This window comes from Leucoraja erinacea, chromosome 6, assembly GCF_028641065.1.
Source record: "Leucoraja erinacea ecotype New England chromosome 6, Leri_hhj_1, whole genome shotgun sequence".
NCBI lineage: Eukaryota > Metazoa > Chordata > Chondrichthyes > Rajiformes > Rajidae > Leucoraja > Leucoraja erinaceus.
In genome coordinates, this window is record NC_073382.1 from 9,353,666 (window position 1) to 9,375,740 (window position 22,075).

Genomic DNA, 22,075 nt, shown 5'->3' on the forward strand with positions numbered 1-22,075 from the left:
AAAATTACCAGTCGCATGTGCTGTTCTAATCAGTAAAAATAGCGTTTCCTATTGTGGATCACAAATTTAGTTGTTACTTGACTAAGTGGGACTGGTTGGGTCCCAGTCACAAGGGAGGCCTGGTCTCCCAACGCAACCCTTTCCACAATGTGTGAGTGTGTGTGTGGGCGGGGGGGGTGTGTGTGTGTGGGCGGGGGGGGGGGGGGGGTGGGCAGGGGTGGTTGTGGGATGGAGGGGTGTGTGGGTGGAGGTGTTGTGTTGGGGAGAGGGGTGTGTGAGCGGAGGGGGGGGGGGGGGGGTTAGCTGTAGGGGGAGAGGGGTGTGTTGGGGGGGGGAGTGAGCTTGAAGAAAAGATGGGGGAAGAGCCATGGGGGAGAGGGGGGACATCACGGGGGAAGGGGGGGAGGAACCAGCGAGGGGGACCAGAGGGGTAGTGGCTAGAATTGGCAGTGCGATGGGGACTCACAGCAGGCGTTGGTCGTTCTCCTCCGCCGGGATCAGAGTCTTCACTTTCCATTTGGCGACATCTCCGACTGGGCTGGGCTGGGTCTCTGACTCAGGGCTGGGCTGGGTCTCCCACGCTGGGCTGGCCTGGGTTGGGTTTCTGATGCCAGGCTGCTTGGGGCTGGGCTGCTTGGGGCTGGGCTGGCCTGGGTTGGGTTTCTGATGCCAGGCTGCTTGGGGCCGTGCTGCTTGGGGCCGGGCTGCTTGGGGCTGGGCTGGACTGCTTCGGGTCCCTCCGAAAATTGTGGAAACCTCCGCCGGCCAACCTCAACTCCAGTAAAGACGCGATGGGGCGGACTGTCCCAGGGAGTGACAGGGGTAGAGACTAATCCGCGTGACGCTGACGGGCAGGAGAAGAGATCGATCTGCGCACGTACGGTTTTTAAGATTTTGAAACCTCGCTAACTTTTACGACATTCAACCGATCGGAACACAACTTGGTGCACCCGCAGCATAGGAGAACAGTGAGTGAACTGGTGAAAAATCATAGCGCTATCGCAAACCGTTTGTGCTCAAATAGAAAGACTGCCAAACCAGAAGATATAGTAAGATCAGAGTTTTAGTTATGTATAGAAGATAGATTTATCTTGCATTTCGTTGTCTCTGTACTGTACACTGACAATGACAATTAAATTGAATCTGAATCTGAATCTGATCTGGGATTTAGGTTTGAAACCAATTTGCTGCCTAATTATTTCATTTCTAATGATGTCAACAGCAGAGTGTTCGTATAACCAAAGTGCTCTATGTTTATGCAGCAATGCACAGTTTCTTGCCTTGACAGTAACATTGTTTTAGAACCAGCACGGTGCCCACATGAGTGATCTCAGCAAAGAGCTTGTAACGGCCCCAACAAGCATCCCCAGTGCAATTTGTTCTCCTGTGTTGCAACTGGGATCCTGATGGATCCTCAAACGGGTTATCCTCGACCCTGAAAAAGAGGGCATGTGGTTTATAGACGTATAATTATAACATGCGTACATTGCTTACAATTCGTCTCATTTAGTTCAGTTTAGAGATATAATGTAGAAACAGGTCCTTTGGCCCACCGAGTCCACACTGATCAGCCATGATCCCTTACACTAGTTCTATCCTACACACCGGGGGCAATTTACAGAAGTTAATTGACCAACAGACTTAATGTGTGGGAAGGTACTGCAGATGCTGGTTTACTCTGAAGATAGAGACAAAGTGCTGGAGTAACTCAGCGGGACAGGCAGCATCTCTGGAGAGAAGGAATGGGTCAGGACCCTAAACGCCACCCATTCCTTCTCTCCAGAGATGCTTGTCATGCCTGTCCCGCTGAGTTACTCCAGCATTTTTTGTCAGCCTACAAATTTACACATCTTTGGAATATGGGAAGAAACAGGAGCACGTGCAGTCACAGGGAGAATGATCAAACACTGTACAGACAATACCCGTAGTCAGGATCGAACCCAGTCTCTGGCGCTGTAAGGCAGCAACTTTACTGCTGCGCCACTCTGCCACCACTTGTACATCCTGATATAGTTGTTAGCCCAGAATTTCTTATAGAAATATTCATTCTGTAGGAGGTATTTGAGTATGAGGGTTTCTCCTTTTGAACTGCATGCGTCGCCTTTGCACCCCACCACTACCCAATAAATAAGACGGGCAGCATTGGATTGGCCTTTCCCGGTTCAGTAGATATCTTGTTTGAATATTAATTTCAGCATCCTTGTGTTCTCTCGTCCCAATCTGTTATTCATAATATTGTCCAGCACAGAAATGGCCCACCTAGTCCATGCCAACCACGGTGCCAATCTGCAATAATCCCATTTGCCTGCATTGGAACCGTTTTCTTCTGTGCCTTTCCTATCCAAGTTTTATGGTGGCACGAACAAGAGAAGCAAGGCAAGGCCCAACTTGCCCACACCAACCAACATGTCCCAGCTACACTAGTCCCACCTGCTTGCATTTGGTCCATATCCCTCCAAACCTGTCCTATCCATGGTGCGTACTGACGAGAAACATTTATTTAGGATCTCACACATATCCCCCTGGCTTCACTCATAAATCACCCCTCTGGGCCCTGAGGAGGCTTATACCTTCCTTAGCCACTCAAGAATTGGCAGATGGTCCAATGCCTAAGCGAAATGGATATCCAAGATTGCTAAGTGATGCAAAGTATATGGAAAGTGAAGAGTCATATTTGAAATATGTGTAAACCACATTTATCTCTCCCCCCCCCCCTGAATGTAAGGTTTTATAATTTTTTGTGTAAATTGTTCAATATTTTTTCCAGCACTGTTACTGGCATGAATGGATTTCTCAATGGGAATTCCTCTACCTGACAAATTTGAAGAGATCTGACTGGATAGCAGGCAAAACATAGCTTTTCCTTGTACATTGGTACATATGACAATATCTATCTATCTATCTATCTATCTATCTATCTATCTATCTATCTATCTATCTATCTATCTATCTATCTATCTATCTATCTATCTATCTATCTATCTATCTATCTATCCTATTACTAAAACTCTCATCTTGACCACTGCGTTGTAATTAAATGTGCGCAAAAACGCTACCATATATCGCTAGGGTTTTTTTTGCCACATTAATCACCGTTCTCCCCTGCTCCAAGCCACCAAGTTTTGTTCCGATCAATGAAATATGAGAAAAGTTATGAAGGTTTAAAAAATCGTGAGATCAGCAGATTGGTCTTCTCGCCTGCCGTTCACCATACAGATAATATCCATTCTGGCCCCTGCTGGAGAATAAAGCCCCGGAGGTGGGGCTGAGTAAACAAGCCATGCTGATTGAGTCCGCAAGAGTGGAGTCAGCAAAGCCGCTATGTGAAGTCGGGAAAGCCGCTGTGTGGAGTCGTGAAAGCCGCTGTGTGGAGTCGGGAAAGTCGCTGCGTGGAGTCGGGAGGTGCTGTGTGGTCCCGCGGCCGGTGGTCGCTGAATGGAGTCCCCTTCCCCCCACACTTTTTTAACTTAAAAAGTTGGAACAAAAACGATAAAATCGGACCAGTTGGCAGGTAGGATATATATGAATTCCGTACAAAGACCACCCGTAGTCAGGATCGAACTTGTGTCTTGCGCTGTTTGGTTGCAACTCTACGGCTGCGCCACCATGCCATCCTTGTCGAGGTTTACACCGAGCTGCTGCATAACAGAGGGTTCCCTGATCTATGGACTGTTCCCAGGGATGCATCACTGGACAAACATCAAGTGCTGCTGGAAGATCATCAACTGGGGAAAGACACATTTTAGGCTGCCCAGAACCTGGTGATCTTCCAGTATAAAGAGATGCCTTTAGAATTTGGCAACTTGAACGCCTAGGAATGAAGAAGATTGCAAAAAGTGTCGAACGCAGCCCAGACCAGCACGGGTACTGATATCCCCACCATCGAAGGGAGGATCTACAGGAGTCGCTGCCTCAAAAAGGCTTTTGGACAGGTACATGGTTAGGATGGGCCAAACACAGGAAGGTTGGACAAGTGTAGCTGGGGCATCTTGGTTGGCATGTGCAAGTTGGGCCAAAGGCTGTATGATTCTATGTTTCTGTGCTGTATGATTCTAACACCATAAGGTTTTGCATGGTCGAGGCAAAGAGCTTGATAAGATCAAGATATTAAAAATGATATCTAGTTTGAAACAAACCAATTAATTGAGCTTTGACATAAAATTATAGTCATGTTGCGTGACAGGACTTTAAATACTGTACCTGGATGACCACAGTTCCTTGGACTGATGTAGATGGTGTTAAATGCATCTGGAGCAATGGTCTGGTAATGATCATCAGCAGGATCATACACGGATACCTCAGAAAACAGAACAACAGATTAAACATTATGGAAATTTACAATATTAAAGAGAGGTTTTATATTCTGTGACATATTACACCAGGCTCAAACTGATTTCCTGATGAAAACTTAGCATTGGCGCAAAGCATTTATTGATTTACTAGACCAAGAGGTCCCTCATAACTTACCTGTTTCTAGTATAAATACCAGGACTGTGAAGATTCCTGGTGCAGAGATACAAGAGATATGTTTAACTATAAGTACAGCAGAACGTGCAAGTATTTCCTAATGAAGAGTCCCAACCTGAAATATCACCCCTCCATTCCCTCCCCAGATGCTGCCTGACATGCTGAGTACCCCCAGCATCAGGGCCGGATTTACGTATAAGCTTCACAAGCTTAAGCTGAGGGCCTCGAGATCTAGGGGGGGGCCTCGGCAGGGCCGGATTTATCTATAGGCTTCATAGGCTGATTGGGAGGGGCCTTGCATTGGGGATTGTGAGGGGCCTAACAAGTGGAATAGCCTAGGGCCTCTATTCATCTAAATCCGGCCCTGTCCAGCATTGTGTGTTTTGCTTATGTATGTTCTCCATCTCTTGGAACACTAACGTAGATTCTGTTGGCCCACGGTTTCCCGCTCTAAAAATGTGTTTTAGGGAAAAAAATAGTAAAATTTTGAATATTTTTTATCCTTTAGTTTAGCTTACTTTCGTTTATTGTTTCGAGGTACAGTGAAAAACTTTATGTTGCGTGCTAACCATTCAGTGGAAATTCTATACTTGATTACAATCAAACTGTTCACAGTTTACAGATACAGGATAAAGGGAATAACGTTTAGTGCAAGATAAAGTCAATTAAAGTCAAATTAAAGCCGGTACATGATTGATTATACTTCTACCAATCTGACAGTCACTTCATTTAAGGTTGTACTCTGCCTCATTCTTCCTCTAGATTTCTTGTATTATAAAAAGCCTCAACTTGACAGAGAATATTCCTAGCTTCCCCCCTGTTTCAATAGAAATCTTTCAGACGTTGCTATTTCAGTGGATCCTCACTGCGCTCAGTCTATGGGCATCATTCCTCCTGCACTGTGGTGCTTAGAAATGGCCTCAATGCTGCAGCTCAAATCCTGATGGATAGGCATCAGGCATGCTGTAAAAACATAGAAACGTAGAAATTAGGTGCAGGAGTAGGCCATTCGGCCCTTCGAGCCTGCACCGCCATTCAATATGATCATGGCTGATCATCGAACTCAGTATCCCGTACCTGCCTTCTCTCCATACCCTCTGATCCCCCTTTAGCCATAAGGGCCACATCTAACTCCCTCTTAAATATAGCCAATTAACTGGCCTCGACTACCCTCTGTGGCAGAGAGTTCCAGAGATTCACCACTCTCTGTGTGAAAAAACGGGTGTTTTAAAACAGCTGTTGCAGTCACTGGCTCCTATGTTAATGTACTATATCACCTGGATTAACAATGGGTTGTGGTCGGTGAGAAAAGTTTCAGAAAGTAAACGAAAATGTGGATAAATGTGAGGTTATCCACTTTGGTGGCAAAAACAGAAAAGCAGACTATTATCTAAATGGTGGCCGATTAGGAAAAGGGGAGATGCAACGAGACCTGGTTGTCATGGTACACCAGTCATTGAAAGTGGGCATGCAGGTGCAGCAGGCAGTGAAGAAAGCGAATGGTATGTTAGCATTCATAGCAAAAGGATTTGAGTATAGGAGCAGGGAGGTTCTACTGCAGTTGTACAGGGTCTTGGTGAGATCACACCTGGATTATTGCGTACAGTTTTGGTCTCCAAATCTGAGGAAGGACATTCTTGCCATAGAGGGAGTGCAGAGAAGGTTCACCAGACTGATTCCTGGGATGTCAGGACTTTCATATGAAGAAAGACTGGATAGACTCGGTTTGTACTCGCTAGAATTTAGGAGATTGAGGGGGGATCTTATGGAAACTTACAACATTCTTAAGGGGTTGGACAGACTAGATGCAGGAAGATTGCTCCCGATGTTGGGGAAGTCCAGGACAAGGGGTCACAGCTTAAGGATAGAGGGGAAATCCTTTAGGACTGAGATGAGAAAAAATATTTTCACACAGAGAGTGGTGAATCTCTGGAATTCTCTGCCACAGAAGGTAGTTGAGGGCAGTTCATTGGCTATATTTAAGAGGGAGTTAGATGTGGCCCTTGTGGCTAAAGGGATCAGGGGGTATGGAGAGAAGGCAGGTACAAGATACTGAGTTGGATGATCAGCCATGATCATATTGAATGGCGGTGCAGGCTCGAAGGGCCGAATGGCCTACTCCTACACCTATTTTCTATGTTTCTATGTTTCTATGTCTTAGGTAGCCTGCATGTCCTGGGACTTTAGACTGTGCATGGGGAAGTTTCAGCCCTGATGGTCTAATTTTATAGTTTTAGCTTCCAGGCAACCACTTCAGTGCAGGCTTGTCCAATCCACATGTTCAAGGGATGAGAAGGAGCTGCAGGTCTCAAATTTGTGGCGGTTCCATTCTCCAACCCTAATTCAATCACGAGAGGGGATCCCGTCCATCGTTCTGTAGCTAGCAGAGTGTGGATTGCTGGAACAGTTTGGTGCAGTGTGAAGCTCTCTTATTCTGCCGGGCTAGACAAGGTGCTCTACCTTCTTCCTGAAGATGAAGCTGTCCTACTTTAGTCCCCAGATTCCAGAGGCCTGGGGTTACCTCACCATTTGCAGGAACACCTACATGTTTGTACCACACCTACGGACTTTTTATAGGGGGACTGTCGAGAGCACATTGACCTACGGCACCACTTCCTGGTTCGGGAGCTGCAAGGCGTACGAACGGCACCAACTAGACAGGATTGTGAAGACCGCCAGCAGGATTATTGGTGCTCCACTCCCTTTCCTGCTGGACATATACAGGAAGAGATGTATCAGCAGAGCCATCTCCATCATCAAAGACCCCTACCACCCATCGCATCACATATTCTCCATCCTGCCATCTGGGAAGAGGTACAGGAGCATTAGCTGCAAAACCAGCAGGATGCTCCTCAGCTTCTTCCCGCAGGCTATAAGACTGATAAACGGACTTTGCCCCCTGCCAAAGTATCGCGCACCAACCACCAACCTGGACACACTGCAGCAGAGCCACTGTCGTGCCGCTGCCGATCGGAACGCCTGTTGAATGTTTAGTAGAGTGTTAAATTTGTTCATGATATATGTATTTTTATTTCTATTTATTTTTAATGCACACTGAATGGACACTGGTTGAGCAACGTTTTTTTTGTTTCCTCTGGGTATGTGAATACTCAGGAAATGACAATAAAGATATACAATACAATACAATACAATACAATGTTAAATCAGACATCTCATTATTCTGACACATTTCTTTCATGTGGGTGAGCTGTGCCATCCCGACCCATAACAGCGCCCAACTCTTGTCCCACCTCCATATAATTGGGAGGTCAATAAGATGCACCTGGCTTCATGAAACACTAAGCATCCCCACACCCCCATTTAGCACTTTCATCTCCGCTATTTTCCATCTGTATCTAGTCCCATATACTGACAAATGTTACAATTCCCCCATGATTGTGGCTACAAAGCCAGTATTCGTATACTTTGTGTTGCTGTTTCTCCCACTGATGTTTCCACTAGTAGGAGACGCCAGGACCAGAGGCCATAGCCTCAGAGTAAAAGGATGTATCTTTAGAAAGGCGATAAGGAAGACTTTCTTTAGTCAGAGGGTTGTGAATCTGTGGAGGTCGTGAATTAATATTCTTTAGGGGGAGATTGACAGATTATTGATTAATACGGGTGTCAGGGGTTATGTGGCGAAGTCAGGAGAATGGGGTTGAGAGGGAAAGATAGATCAGCCATAATTGAGAGGCAGCGTAGACTTGATGGGCCGAATGGCCTAATTCTACTTATGAACGTATGAACATAATTTATTACCTGCTTGCTCATTTTGGCAGACACCTTCAAAGACACATGTATGTGAAGTCTAGTAGCTGTACTCCCTTTAAGGCTGCAGTGTTTTGAGAAGGGAAGCTGCTTTCATTTAGTGAAGAGGCCTATTATGTGATTGCCTCTCACTAATATGGTCCATTGTCAAGCATCTACTGGCTAAGAAGGCCACGCTCAGCAGTGTGGAAACTGGTGTGTTCACGACCAAATCAAGGAGAGAGGCATGAGCTGTAAATAGCCTCATAGACAGCAAACCCCGATAATTTTTATAGTTAGTTTTCTTAAAAAATAAATTATTTTCCCATTATGTTAAGGTAAAGAAATTAATTTGGCGTTTTTACACCTAGCCTGTGCACACATGTACACAGTGCAAATAATGCAGCCAGCACAGGCAGATCGTCTGAAACACCGGTTACCATGGTGATAGCTGCATGCTGCTTTTGGGCAGTGTGCCAAATTAGTGCAGAGAGCTAGCTGCTAAATTAAATTGCGTATGATATTATTCCAAATTTGGAAATTTCTTGGATATTGCAATAAATGAAACTTGCATCAGTTATCTTGAACCTGTCTTTCCTATTCAAGTGTTACGCAGTGGTGTCAAGCTTACAGACAAGAGACACCCACGCATAAAGGCTGAGTCTCCAAGGAAAATCTCTCTGAAATGCATTGTTTTCCCCAAGCTTGGGTACAATGCAGGTGTTTGCGTCAAAACACCTTTCTTGTGCCTCAATATAAAGTCATTGCAATGCACCGACAACTACTTATTGTGACAGACAGGAGATTCAGCCCATCATAAGTTCATAGGTCATAGGAGCAGGATTAGGCCATTCGGCCCATCCGGTCTATGCTGCCATTCAATCATGGCTGATCTATCTTTCCCTCTCAAGCCTATTCTCCTTCCTGCCTTCTCCATGAAATCTTTTATACATTTACTGTTCAAGAAGACGTCAATCTCTGCTTTAGAAATAGTCTTGGCCTCTGCAGCCGTCTGTGGCAATGAATTCCACAGATTCACCACCCTCTGCCTACAGGAATTCCTCCTCATCTCCTTTCAAAAGACACATAATTTTATTCTGAGGCTGTGCCATCCTGTCCTGGACTCTCCCACTACAGGAAACATTCTCCCCACGTCCATTCTACCCAGGCCTTCAGTCCTTGCCAGCCCCAGCAGAGCTACCTCATCAATCCATCTCCCCTGTGGCCCTGCAACCTATAAGGTGTTGGCTCGAAGGGCTGAATGGCCTACTCCTGCACCTATTGTCTATTGTCATAAGTGATAGGAGCAGAATTAGGCCATTTGGCCCATTAAGTCTACTCCACTATTTAATCATGGCTGATCTACCTCTCCCTCCTAACCCGATTCTCCCGACTTCTCCCCATAACATCTGACACCCGTACTAATCAAGAATCTATCTATCTCTGCCTTAAAAATATCCGCTGATGGCCTCCACAGCCTTCTTTGGCAAAGAATTCCACAGATTCACTACCCTCTGACTAAATAAATTCCTCCTCATCTCCTTCCTAAAAGGTCCTTTAATTCTGAGGCTGACCTCTAGTCCTAGTTTCTCTCTCATTAGTGGAAACATCCTCTCCACATCCACACTATCCAAGCCTTTCACTCTTTCAATGATGTCCACTCCCCTCATTCTTCTAAACTCCTAAACTCCAGTGAGTACAGGCCCAGTGCTGTCAAGCGCTCTATTCTCTCTTGCATGCTTCTCCTTTTGATTCTTTTATCAATCAGCTATGTTTGAGGCAATTTGCAGTGATCAAGAGAAGCAGCTTTGGAAAATGGTGAGTAAATTATTGCAGGAAGAACTTGTAAACTCCTCGCAGATTTTTCAGGAGGACAGAATTAAACTTGGGCCTCTGGAACTGTGAGACAGTTGTGATAACCTCTGCACTTCCATAGTTAATGTCCCCTGAAAGGAGTTTTCAATAAGTGCCACAGAATAAAAAAGTTACTAGAAAGCACAGTGAGCAGTAGGCCCCGGAGAGAGCTGTGGAGCAGAGGGATCTCGGAATACAAGGAAAATAATTCCCAAATGGCTTCACAGAGAGATAGGGCAGTGAAAGGGTCTTATGGCATGCTGGCTTTTTATCAGTCAGGGGATTGAGTAGAGAAGCAGGGACATGATGTTACAGTTGTACAAGACACGTTGAGGCTATATTTGGAGTATTGTGTTCAGTTTTGGTCACCCTGCTATAGGAAAGATGTCATTAAGCTGCAGAAAGTGCAGAGGAGATTTATTAGGATGTTGCCAGGACTCGAGAGCCTGGCTTTGGATGGTTGATAGGATGCCAAAAAGCTGGATGGTTTGTCAAGTTTCTTGTAAGCTGTGGGCAGTTCATTCATCTGGGAAAGTGATGAGCAATCCAACACCTGCTCTAACTGCATGGTCATTTACATCTAGAAAGATGCACAGATCTATCTCCGAATAACACCAGGTAATAGTTTCACATCATTGAAATAACATTCTGCTTTTTCCTACCAAAATATACTCTTTGCCTTCCAAAATCCTTGCAGAATCTTAATCTCTTCCTCCCAACCTATCTGTACATCATTATATCAAACATGAGGGGATTCAAAGTAACATTAGCAAATTTGCAGATGACACAAAGCTGGGTGGCAGTGTGAACTATGAGGAGCATGCTATGAGAATGCAGGGTGACTTGGACAGGTCGGGTAAGTGGGCAGATGCATGGCAGATGAAGTTTAATGCGGATAAATGTGAGGTTATCCACTTTGGTAGCAAAAACAGGAAGGCTGATTACTATCTAAATAGCGTCAAGTTGTGAAAAGGGGAAGTACAACGGGATCTGGGGGTCTTTGTACATTAGTCTATGAAAGTAAGCATGCAGGTACAGCAGGCAGTGAAGAAAGTCACAGCTTAAGGTGATAAGGGGAAATCCTTTAAAATCGAGATGAGAGGAACTTTTTCACGCAAGAGTGCGTGAATCCTCTGGAACTCTGCCACAGAGGAGTATTGGAGAGCCAGTTTCATTGAAAGTTAGATGTGGTTGGGGGATCATGGGTATGGAAGGGCAAGAATGGCATGTTGGCCTTTATTAGAAGAGGAATCGAATATAGGAGCAAAGAGGTCCTTCTGCAGTTGTACAGAGCCCTAGTGAGACCACACCTGGAGTATTGTGTGCAGTTTTAGTCCCCTAATTTGAGGAAGGACATTCTTGCTATTGAGGGAGTGCAGCGTAGGTTTACAAGGTTAATTCCCGGGATGGCGGGACTGTCACATGCTGAAAGAATGGAGCAGCTGGGCTTGTACACTCTAGAGTTTAGAAGGATGAGAGGGGATCTCATTGAAACATATAAGATTGCAAGGGCTTGGACACGCTAGAGGCAGGAAACATGTTCCCGATGTTGGGGGAGTCCAGAACCAGGGGGGCCACAGTTTAAGAATAAGGAGTAAGCCATTTAGAACGGAGACGAGGAAACACATTTTCTCACAGAGAGTGGTGAGTCTGTGGAATTCTCTGCCTCAGAGGGCGGTGGAGGCAGGTTCTTTGGATGCTTTCAAGAGAGAGCTAGATAGGGCTCTTAAAAATAGCGGAGTCAGGGGATATGGGGAGAAGGCAGGAACGGGGTACTGATTGGGGATGATCAGCCATGATCACATTGAATGGCGGTGCTGGCTCGAGGGGGCCGAATGGCCTACTCCTGCACCTATTGTCTATTGTCTATTACAAAATATAATAATTCCATTACATTCTTGGGTATATTTATTAGATTAACAGGCCCTTCGCCCCATCGAGTTCGCGCCGACCAGCTTTTCCCGTACACTTATACTATCCTACACACACCAGGGACAATTTACAATTATACCAAGCCAAGAAGCCGACAAACCTGTATGTCTTTGGGTGAGGGAGGAAACTGGAGATCCTTGAGAAAACCCACGCTGGTCACAGAGAGAATGTACAAACTCCCTGTAGGCAGCACCAGTAGCTGGGATCAAACCCGGGTCTCTGGCACTGTAAGGCAGCAACTCTACCACTGCGCCACCGTGCCACCCTATGTATAGCATTATCTGATCTGTAGAAACAAGGAACTCCAGATTCAGTGTGGTGGAGTAGCTCAGCAGGTTGGGCAGCATCTCAGCAGTCTGAAGAAGAGTCCCGACCCTAACAGTTGTTTATCCATGTTCACCTGAGATGCTGCCTGGCCTGCTGAGCTACTCCAGCACTCTGTGTCTACTATTATCTGATCTGATTCGGCAGCATGCAAAACAAAGCTTTTGCACTGTACCTCAATACACGCGACAATAATAAACTTAAACCTAAACCCAACACTTCATCTGAATTATTGGGGTCAAGGAAAGAGCGTTTGTGTCGCGGCCCTGCTTCCACCAATCTTTCCTCCACCACGCACAAGAAGCACAAGACAGGCACCATTGTGCAGATGCCGAAAGGTGTGTTCAGCTCTGGTGGAACAACTTCTAATCTTGTGTGTGGACTCGATAAGAAGAAGATCTAAATGATTGATGTGGATTATTAACAGCAGAGATCCAACACCCATCCCTGAGGCATTCCACTAGTTGCAGCCTGCCACGATGAAAATATCCCGTTCATAGGCACATTTTCAAACAAGGCGACAACTGGCCGCTCCTAATGGTGGATTTTAAGGGGAATCGGAAAGGAGAAAGCAGGAGGCAGAGACATTTATGGAGGTAATTCTAGAGCTAAGGGCATGGAAGGTGAAGGGATTGTCAATAGTGTACCAATAGGGAGTAGCAAACAGGCCACATTTGGAAGAGCAGACACCTCACTGGATTAATGGGCAGGAGGAGTTGATAGAATTGGGGAGAGCTGCGACTATAGTGAGAATTAAAAACATGGAAGAGAATTTGGAACAAGGAACTGCAGATGCAAGTTCACAAAAAAAGATACAAACTGCTAGAGTAACTCAGTGGGTCAGGCAGCATCTCTGAGAACATGGATAGGTGACGTTTCGGATCAGGACCCTTCTTCAGGTTGAAGAGGGCTCCCGACCTGAAATATCACATGTCCATGTTCTCCAGCGATTATGCCAGACCTGCTGAGTTACTCAAACACTTTGTGTCGAATTTTAAAGGCAAGGTGTTTTTTTAAAACTAGAAGTCAATGTAATTCAGTAAACATAATGTTAATGGATAAATTATAAAGGCCATTTCAATTCAATTTCTAAAAGGCTGCTTCTCTTTCCTTGTTCATTGTGGAATAATTACTATTTTAATTTATTTGTGCCTCATGATGTTCACTCATCAATGCTAGTTGATTAGTTTAGTTCAGCTTTAGTTTAGAGATGCAGCGCGGAACCAGGCCCTTCGGATCACCGAGTCTGTACCGGCCAGCGATCCCAGCACATTAACACTATCCTACACACACTGGGGACAAATTACAATTATACCAAGCCAATTAACCTGCAAACCTGTACGTCTTTGGAGTGTGGGAGGAAACCAACGATCTCGGGGAAAGTTACTACGGGGAAAGCACCTAAGTTACAGAGAAAGGTTGAACAAGGTAGGTCTTTATTCTTTGGAGCGCAGAAGGTTAAGGGGGGACTTGATAGAGGTCTTTAAAATTATGAGAGGGATAGACAGTGTTGACGTGGATAAGCTTTTTCCATTGAGAGTAGGGAAGATTCAAACAAGAGGACATGATTTGAGAATTAAGGGACAAAAGTTTAGGGGTAACATGAGGGGGAACTTCTTTACTCAGCGAGTGGTAGCTGTGTGGAATGAGCTTCCAGTGAAAGTGGTGGAGGCAGGTTCGATTTTACCATTTAAAAATAAATTGGATAGGTATATGGATGGGAAAGGAATGGAGGGTTATGGTCTGAGTGCAGGTAGATGGGACTAGGTGAGAGTAAGTGTTTGGCACGGACTAGAAGGGCCAGAGATGGCCTGTTTCCGTGCTGTGATTGTTATATGGTTATATGGTTATATGTTAAAGCCCACGTGGTCACGGGGAGACCACTCTGTACAGACAGACCCATAGTTGGAATCGAACCCAGGTCTCCAGCGCTGCAAGCGCTGCACCTCTACTGCTGCACCATTGTGCCTCCTTTGTGTGGTTTCCAGAACTTTGATTTTGCATGGTTTTGCACGCTGGATGCTAATTCCTTGGATTGAACTGGGGATTGTGCAATGGGGTTTACTTTGGATCAAAGCATGCTGACACAATCCAGTTGATTCTCTTCTTATTATAATTTTATTATAAATTCCCTTGTCCACATTTGTACATCTCTTCATGTTCTGGGGACATAATTACATGTGACACGTTTGAATGTGCTGTATCATTAATTGAATGCAGCCATTCTCCGTGAGAGAAGTTGACAGGACGTCTGCACTGACACAAGATTTTTTAATGAATCATATTCTTTATGATGGAACCTTGTTCACTGCATTAGACTCCACTATTTCAGCATGGTTATCATCACGATTTAATGTGGCTGACTACTGGAAATAATTCTTACAAAATTATTATGTGAACTGTCAGGGTTCAGCAATTTGAATGGCAAGTTCATGTCAGATAATGTTTAAATTATGTAGAGATGGGGGAAAAATCAATAAAATGATCATCAATATTGAAGCTGTGAGAAAATGAACGATTCATATTTCTTTATTACCTTTAGGAATCATAGAACAGCAAAAGCATGGATTTATAAATTATTCATTCGCATGATTTAATTACAGACCCTGCTGGAGTCAAATAAGATGGGTAAATTACAACTTCCATGACTCTTTTATAGAACTTTGCTTATTATTACCAGGACCAACTGAATTCATTTTTCGTCGGAAGCTTAAAAAAATCGGAATAAGCGCAAAAATAATCGTAAAAATGCTCCTTTGTTCAAGAAGAGTTTGAAAATGTTTCCAGAACTTTGATGATAAATGAATTGGGTTGATCATAAATGCCTAATCATGCATTTCTAGAAAGTAAAAGCTCCTGGGTTTGGAGGTGGCATGTTGGTGCAGATAGAAGAATGGCTGGTGGACAGGAGTGTAGGCATAAACGGATCTTTTTCACGGTTGACTGTGGTGGGGGTTCAGCTTTTCACTATTTATATTTATGACTCGGGCGAAGGTACCTGAGGTTTAGTGACTATCTTTGCTGATGAAGCAAAGATAGGTGCTTATTGCTAACATCAGGCAGGAGGTATCATAATATATCATAACATACGATGAGCGTGTGATGGCATTGGGCTGCTACTCGCGTTAGAGTTTGGAAGAATGAGGGGGGACCTCTGAAACTTACCAAATAGTGAAAGACCTGGATAGAGTGGATGTGAAGTGGATGTTTGCACTAGCGGGAGAGGCTAGGACTAGAGGTCATAGCCTCAGAATTTATAGACATTCTTTTTGGAAGATGAGGAGGAATTTCTTTAGTCATTCATTGGAATTCATTGCCACAGAAGGCTGTGGAGGCCAAGTCAATGGATATTTTTAAGGCAGAGATAGATATATTCTTGATTAGTAAAGGGCCTGTCCCACGAGCATGCGACTGCATGCAGCAAGCGCGACGAAACCAGAAGCGGGGACCGCACGGAGGTCGAGTGAGTGACATGGAATTCGAGCGAAATCCGTGGGAAGTTCGCGCGTGATGTACGGCGTCGAGGCGGATGCGGGCCCGTAGGCCGTTGCCGCGCGGAATTTTTGAACACGGTCAGTTTTTCGGAGCCCCGAGCGATGTCGGGACCAGCTCCGCACATCTCCATACGGCTCCGGCGATCGAAGTGGGACCGGCCCCGCGAGCCATACGGCTCAAGCGACCACGTTAGGTTGCGCTTGCCACATGGAGTCGCATGCTCGTGGGACAGGCCCTTAAGGGCGTTAGGGATTATGGGGAGAAGGCAGGAGAATGGGGTTAAGAGGGAAAGATGGATCAGCCATGATTGAATGGCGGAGTAAGCATGATGGGCCAAATGGCCTAATTCTGCTCTTATCACTTATAACTTATGAAGGTACACATGTCTGAAGTTTCACATCACTGGGTTCAGAAACAGCTATTTTAGTACAACCATCACTTTCTTGAATCGACCTGAACAACCCAAATCCTATCTCAGCTCCGTGGAGCACCTCTTGCACTACCACGGACTAGTTTTCTAACTGTCATTTGCATTAATGTCTTGTTTTTGCACAGTCTTTTTCTTTTCACTATCTTGTGGAATTTATATGGAATTTATGTATAATTTGTATGTGTGTGTCGTCTGATCCTATGAGCCTGAGATGCAGCTGCAAGCAAGATTTTCACTGTATCTATACTTCATCAAACGTGCATATGGCAATAAACTTGATTTGACTTGACTTGATTTGAAATATTTTGTGAAGAGGACATAAGAGGGCGCAGTGGTAGAGTTGTTGCCTTACAGCACCAGAGAACTGGGTTGAATCATGACTACAGGTGCTGTCTGTACGTTCTCCCCGTGACAATACGGGGTTTCCCCTGGATGCTCTAGGTTCCTCCCACACTCCAAACACATACAGATTTGTAGGTTAATTTGGCTTAGTTAAAAATAGTAAAAAAGTCCCTAGTGTGTAGGATACTGCTAGTGTGCGGGAATCGCTGGTTAGCATGGATTCGGTGGGCTGAAGGGCCTGTTTCCGTGCTGTATCTCTAAACTAAACAAAAAATAAGGAAACTACAGGAGGACAGGTTAAGTGAGTGGGCAAAGATTTGGCAAATGAAGTATGATGTAGGAATTTGTGAAGGTGTCCACTTTAGCAAGAAAAATGAAAAAATGAGGCATGTAATCTGAATGGTGAGTGAATGCAGAGCTGTGGTATCCCTGGTGACCTAGTACATGAATCACAAGAGACAAGAATGCATGTAGAGCAAATAACTAAATAAGCTAACAAAATGTTCTAATTTATTACTTGGGCAATTAAGTACAATAATAGGGAGGTTATGCTTTAATTGCAAGGGATATTGATGAGATCACACCCAGAGAATTGTATTGGTATCCTTATTTTAAAAAAATGACAACAATGGACCATTGTGGGCTCCACCTTTCCTTGGTCATTGGTGCCAGCTCTGATTTGTTCTAAACCTTTTCATACCTAGTTTCTCTCCCCTCTGACTTTCAGTCTGAGGAAGGGTTTTGACCCGAAATGTCACCTATTCCTTTTCTTCCAAGATGCTGCCCGACCTGCTGAGTTACTAAAGCATTTTGTGTCTAACTTCAGTGTAAACCAGCATCTGCTGTTCCTTCCAACTCAATACATTGGAAACTGTTCAAAAAAGGTTCTCTAGGCTGATGCCTGGAATGGGCATGTTGACCTCTGATGGGAAAGTTGGACAGGCCAGGCTTGTATACATTGGCATTTGAAGGGTGAGTGTTGACAAGATTAAAACATATCATAGAAACATAGAAACATAGAAATTAGGTGCAGGAGTAGGCCATTCGGCCCTTCGAGCCTGCACCGCCATTCAATATGATCATGGCTGATCATCCAACTCAGTATCCTGTACCTGCCTTCTCTCCATACCCCCTGATCCCCTTAGCCACAAGGGCCACATCTAACACCCTCTTAAATATAGCCAATGAACTGGCCTCAACTACCCTCTGTGGCAGAGAGTTCCAGAGATTCACCACTCTCTGTGTGAAAAAAGTTCTTCTCATCTCGGTTTTAAAGGATTTCCCCCTTATCCTTAAGTTGTGACCCCTTGTCCTGGACTTCCCTAACATCGGGAACAATCTTCCTGCATCTAGCCTGTCCAACCCCTTAAGAATTTTGTAGGTTTCTATAAGATCCCCTCTCAATCTCCTAAATTCTAGAGAGTATAAACCAAGTCTATCCAGTCTTTCTTCATAAGACAGTCCTGACATCCCAGGAATCAGTCTGGTGAACCTTCTCTGCACTCCCTCTATGGCAATAATGTCCTTCCTCAGATTTGGAGACCAAAACTGTACGCAATACTCCAGGTGTGGTCTCACCAAGACCCTGTACAACTGCAGTAGAACCTCCCTGCTCCTATACTCAAATCCTTTTGCAATGAAAGCTAATATCAGGATGTGAGGAGTCTTGATAATATGGATCAGGAGAGGATGTTTCCATTTGTGCGAGAATCAGCTGGAGGGGGTCACTATATAACAAAAAGGGGTTGTAATTAAGGGAGAGATTCGTTTTTTTTTCTCAGAATATAATGAGTTTAAAATCCTTTCGGTCTCAAAGGGCAGTGAAGGCAGGGTCTTCGAATATTTTGAAGGCAGAGAGAGTTCAACTCCTAGGTAAAGAGAGTAATGCCCCTGTCCCACTTAGGAAACCTGAACAGAAACCTCTGGAGACTTTGCGCCCCACCCAAGGGTTCCGTGCGGTTCCCGGAGGTTGCACAGGTAGTTGCCGGAGGTTGCAGGTGGTTGCCGGAGGTTGCAGGTGGTTGCCGGAGGTTGCAGGTAGTGGAAGCAGGCAGGGAACCTCCGGGAACCGCACGGAATATGGGAGGAAACCCCTTAAGAGGTTGGACAGGCTAGATGCAGGAAGTTTGTTCCCGATGTTGGGGAAGTCCAGGACAAGGGGTCACAGTTTAAGGATAAAGGGGAAATCCTTTAGGACCGAGATAAGAAAAACATTTTTCACACAGAGAGTGGTGAATCTCTGGAACTCTCTGCCACAGAATGTAGTTGAGGCCAGTTCATTGGCTATATTTAAGAGGGAGTTAGATGTGGCCCTTGTGGCTAAAGGGATCAGGGGGTATGGAGAGAAGGCAGGTACAGGATACCGAGTTGGATGATCAGCCATGGTCATATTGAATGGCGGTGCAGGCTCGAAGGGCCGAATGGCCTACTCCTGCACCTATTTTCTATATTTCTATGTTTCTATGTTTCTATGAAACTGGAATACCCGTAGCAAACCCACGCGGTCACAGGGAGAACGTACAAACTCCATACAAGCAACACCCATGGTCAGGATCTTACCCGGGTGTCTGGCGCTGTAAGGCAGCAACTCCACCACTGCACCACTTAGTGCTGCCCACTGTACGATAAAGGAAGCAAGGACATTGACTACTTGACTCTAGGTTGTGGTTATTTCCAGAGCTGAGATAGGTACCTGTTCCCCGAAGGGAAGGATAAGCTCAACAACTATTTTCTAAAGTTTAGGTTAGGATTTAGGTTCATTATTATTGTCACATGTACCGAGGTACAGTGAAAAGCTTTGTTTTGCAAACTATCCGAACAGATCAGATGTACCACATGCAGACACACGCTCGCTCCAATCTCCATGATCCGGAAGTGGCGGCGCTGTTGAACAGCTGCGGCTCGCCTGCAGTCCGTCTGTTTTTACTTTTTGTTGTTGTTTTTTTGTCTTGTTTTAGCTAAATTTTAGTTTATTAGGTTGTGTTATGGGGGGGGGGGGGAGGGGGGGGGTGTAAAACATGATTTTTTGTCTCTTCCTTTTGGGGGAATGCGACTTTCTTGTCGTATACCCCTTCTCTGCCTCCGTCTGCGTTGAGGCCTAATGGCGGAGCTGGCGGTCTCCAACCTGCGACCAATCTCGAGGCTCCAGAGGCAGAGCCAGCCAGGACTTACAACGCGAGGCTGGCCGTCTTCGGGGCCGAGGAAGCGGCGGCCCGACTCGCCGATCCGGCGTTCCAGCTTTCGGCAGCGGCCCGGAGCTGAGGCTGCGGGACTCGGAGCGAATGCAGCGGGACTCGGAGCTGATGCAGCGGCCCGGAGCTGAGGCAGCAGGACTCAGAGCTGATGCAACGGTGGCCCGACTCGCTGAGGCAGCGGGACTCGGAGCTGAGAGGCTGTGGCGGGCCGACTCGGAGCGGAGACGGCGTTCCGGCTTTCGGCAGCGGCGACATCATCACGGAGATCCGCTGGACTGGAGGGCGGCATCTTCGGGATTGGGTCGCCTCAGTGCAGAGGGAGAACAAGGAGGGAAGAGACAGAGACTAAGACTTTTGCCTCCATCACAGTGAGGAGGTGCCTGGTGAACTCACTGTGGTGGATGTTAATTTGTGTTTATTGCATGTGTTGTTATTTATTATTATTGTGTATGACTGCAGGCAACGTAATTTCGTTCAGACCGAAAGGTCTGAATGACAATAAAGGAATCAAATCAAGTCAAATCAAATGAACGCAAACTCTATGGCAGAGTTTCCAATGTTCCCTTCTCCTGTGATATCGCCTATCAAACTCTGCTTTCAAGTCTTCTGCAGCAGAGAAGACTACAGTCTGCAGTCACACTCTTTGGACGACTACTGCAGTGCACATACTCGATGTACAAACCATGATACTCTCTACACAATCCTCGAGGTTACACTCACTGGCTAAAGCTGACGTGACAGTGCAGTCATCTGGTGATTTGCGTGCATCTTCATCTGGCTCCCTCCCATCTTCCTGGCAAGTTGACTACCTGGGGTTTGTAGGGATTCTCAGACGTCATTGGGTTTTAGGGAATCCCAGATAAGTGGAAGTATCTGCTTGGACCATCAGCAAATTTGCATTCTAAAGGCACTGTAATATTGTGGAGAGGTGGGACAGGGAAATGATATACAAATACTCCCAGTTTCAGTAGATACAGCCCTGTCAGTAACCATGGACTGAGTCATGACCCTGGTACCATCTCTCCAATGGGGATTAGATTATGGAGATGCATTTTTCAATCTTCCGTTGGTTCCTGTGTGGAAAGGAACTGCAGATGCTGGTTTATACCGAAGATACTCAGCAGGTCAGGCAGCATCTCTGGAGAAAAAGGATGGGTGACGTTTTGGGTCAGGATGTCTCAACGTCACCCATTCTTTTTTTTCACCAGTTAGTCCCTGTTGCCTTGGTTTGAGTGTGATGTTTTCCTGCAAGTTATGCCACTAGTTGTTGTGCAATGAGTTTGGCTGATGCGCCTGTTAGATGAACAGTTGCCACGCTGCAGGTTGCTAGCTGTGAGTTTGATGCTGGCTGCAGTTCTACATGGGGAGGATTATATGTGAAACATATGAATGAGTGCTGATAGATTGAGCTTGTTGGCAAGTGAGGGATGGAAATGTGGGGAATTGTGCAGCATCTGAATCCGGAGAAAAACCATTGAAGATTTCTTTATTCACTTTGACCACTCATGTGCGACTATTGGGCTTCATCCTCAATTCCATTCAAGTCATAAAGGGATAAAGCATAAAAACAGGCCCTTTGGCCCAACTTGTCCACACTGACCAACGTCCCATCTGCACTAGTCACACCTGCTTGCGTTTGGCCCACATCCCTCCAAACCTGACCTATCCATGTACCTGTCCAATTGTTTTTTTAAACGTTGCAATAGTCCCTGTCTCAACTACCTCCTCTGGCACCCATACACCCATCACCCTTTGTGTGAAAAAGTTAAGGGCCTGTCCCACCAGCATGCGACCTGCATGCGGCAAGCGCGACCAAACCGGAAGCGGGGGCTGCGCGGGGGTCGCGCGGAGGTCGAGTGATCCCTGTACAGGGCCGGTCCCACCAGCATGCGCCTGCATGCGGCGAGCGCGACCAAACCGGAAGCAGGGGCCGCGTGGAGGTCGATTGTGTAACGTGAAGTTTGAGCGAAGTCCGCGGAAAGTTCGCGCGTGATGTACGGTGTCAAGACGCTGCGTACGGCGTCGAGGCGGCTGCGGGCCGGCAGGCCGTTGCCACGCGGAATTTTTGAAGACGGGCATTTTTTCGGAGCCAGCTTTTCAGGACCAGCTCCGCTCAACTCCATACGGCTCCGGCGATCGAAGTGGGACCGGCCCCGCGAGGCTGTACTGCTCAAGGGACCACGTTAGGTCGCGCTTGCCGCATGGAGTCTCATGCTCGTGGGACAGGCCCTTTACCCCTCAGATTCCAATTAAATTTTTCCCCTCCACTATGTCCTCTGGTTCTCGATTC

General features: G+C 45.9%; 1 protein-coding gene across 1 annotated transcript in view; it reads right to left on the minus strand.

Annotated features, from left to right (window-relative positions):
- Positions 1 to 596: 596 nt before the first annotated feature.
- The window catches only part of plekhb1 (pleckstrin homology domain containing B1), a 67,767-nt gene continuing 46,288 nt past the window's right edge, over positions 597 to 22,075 (minus strand). Inside the window, exons 5-6 of the mRNA XM_055636584.1 lie at positions 4,201 to 4,297; positions 597 to 1,435 (exon numbers count right to left, since the gene is read on the minus strand). Coding sequence (XP_055492559.1) covers positions 1,299 to 1,435; positions 4,201 to 4,297 — 234 coding nt within the window. The 3' untranslated portion in view covers positions 597 to 1,298. The remainder of the gene's footprint in view (positions 1,436 to 4,200; positions 4,298 to 22,075) is intronic.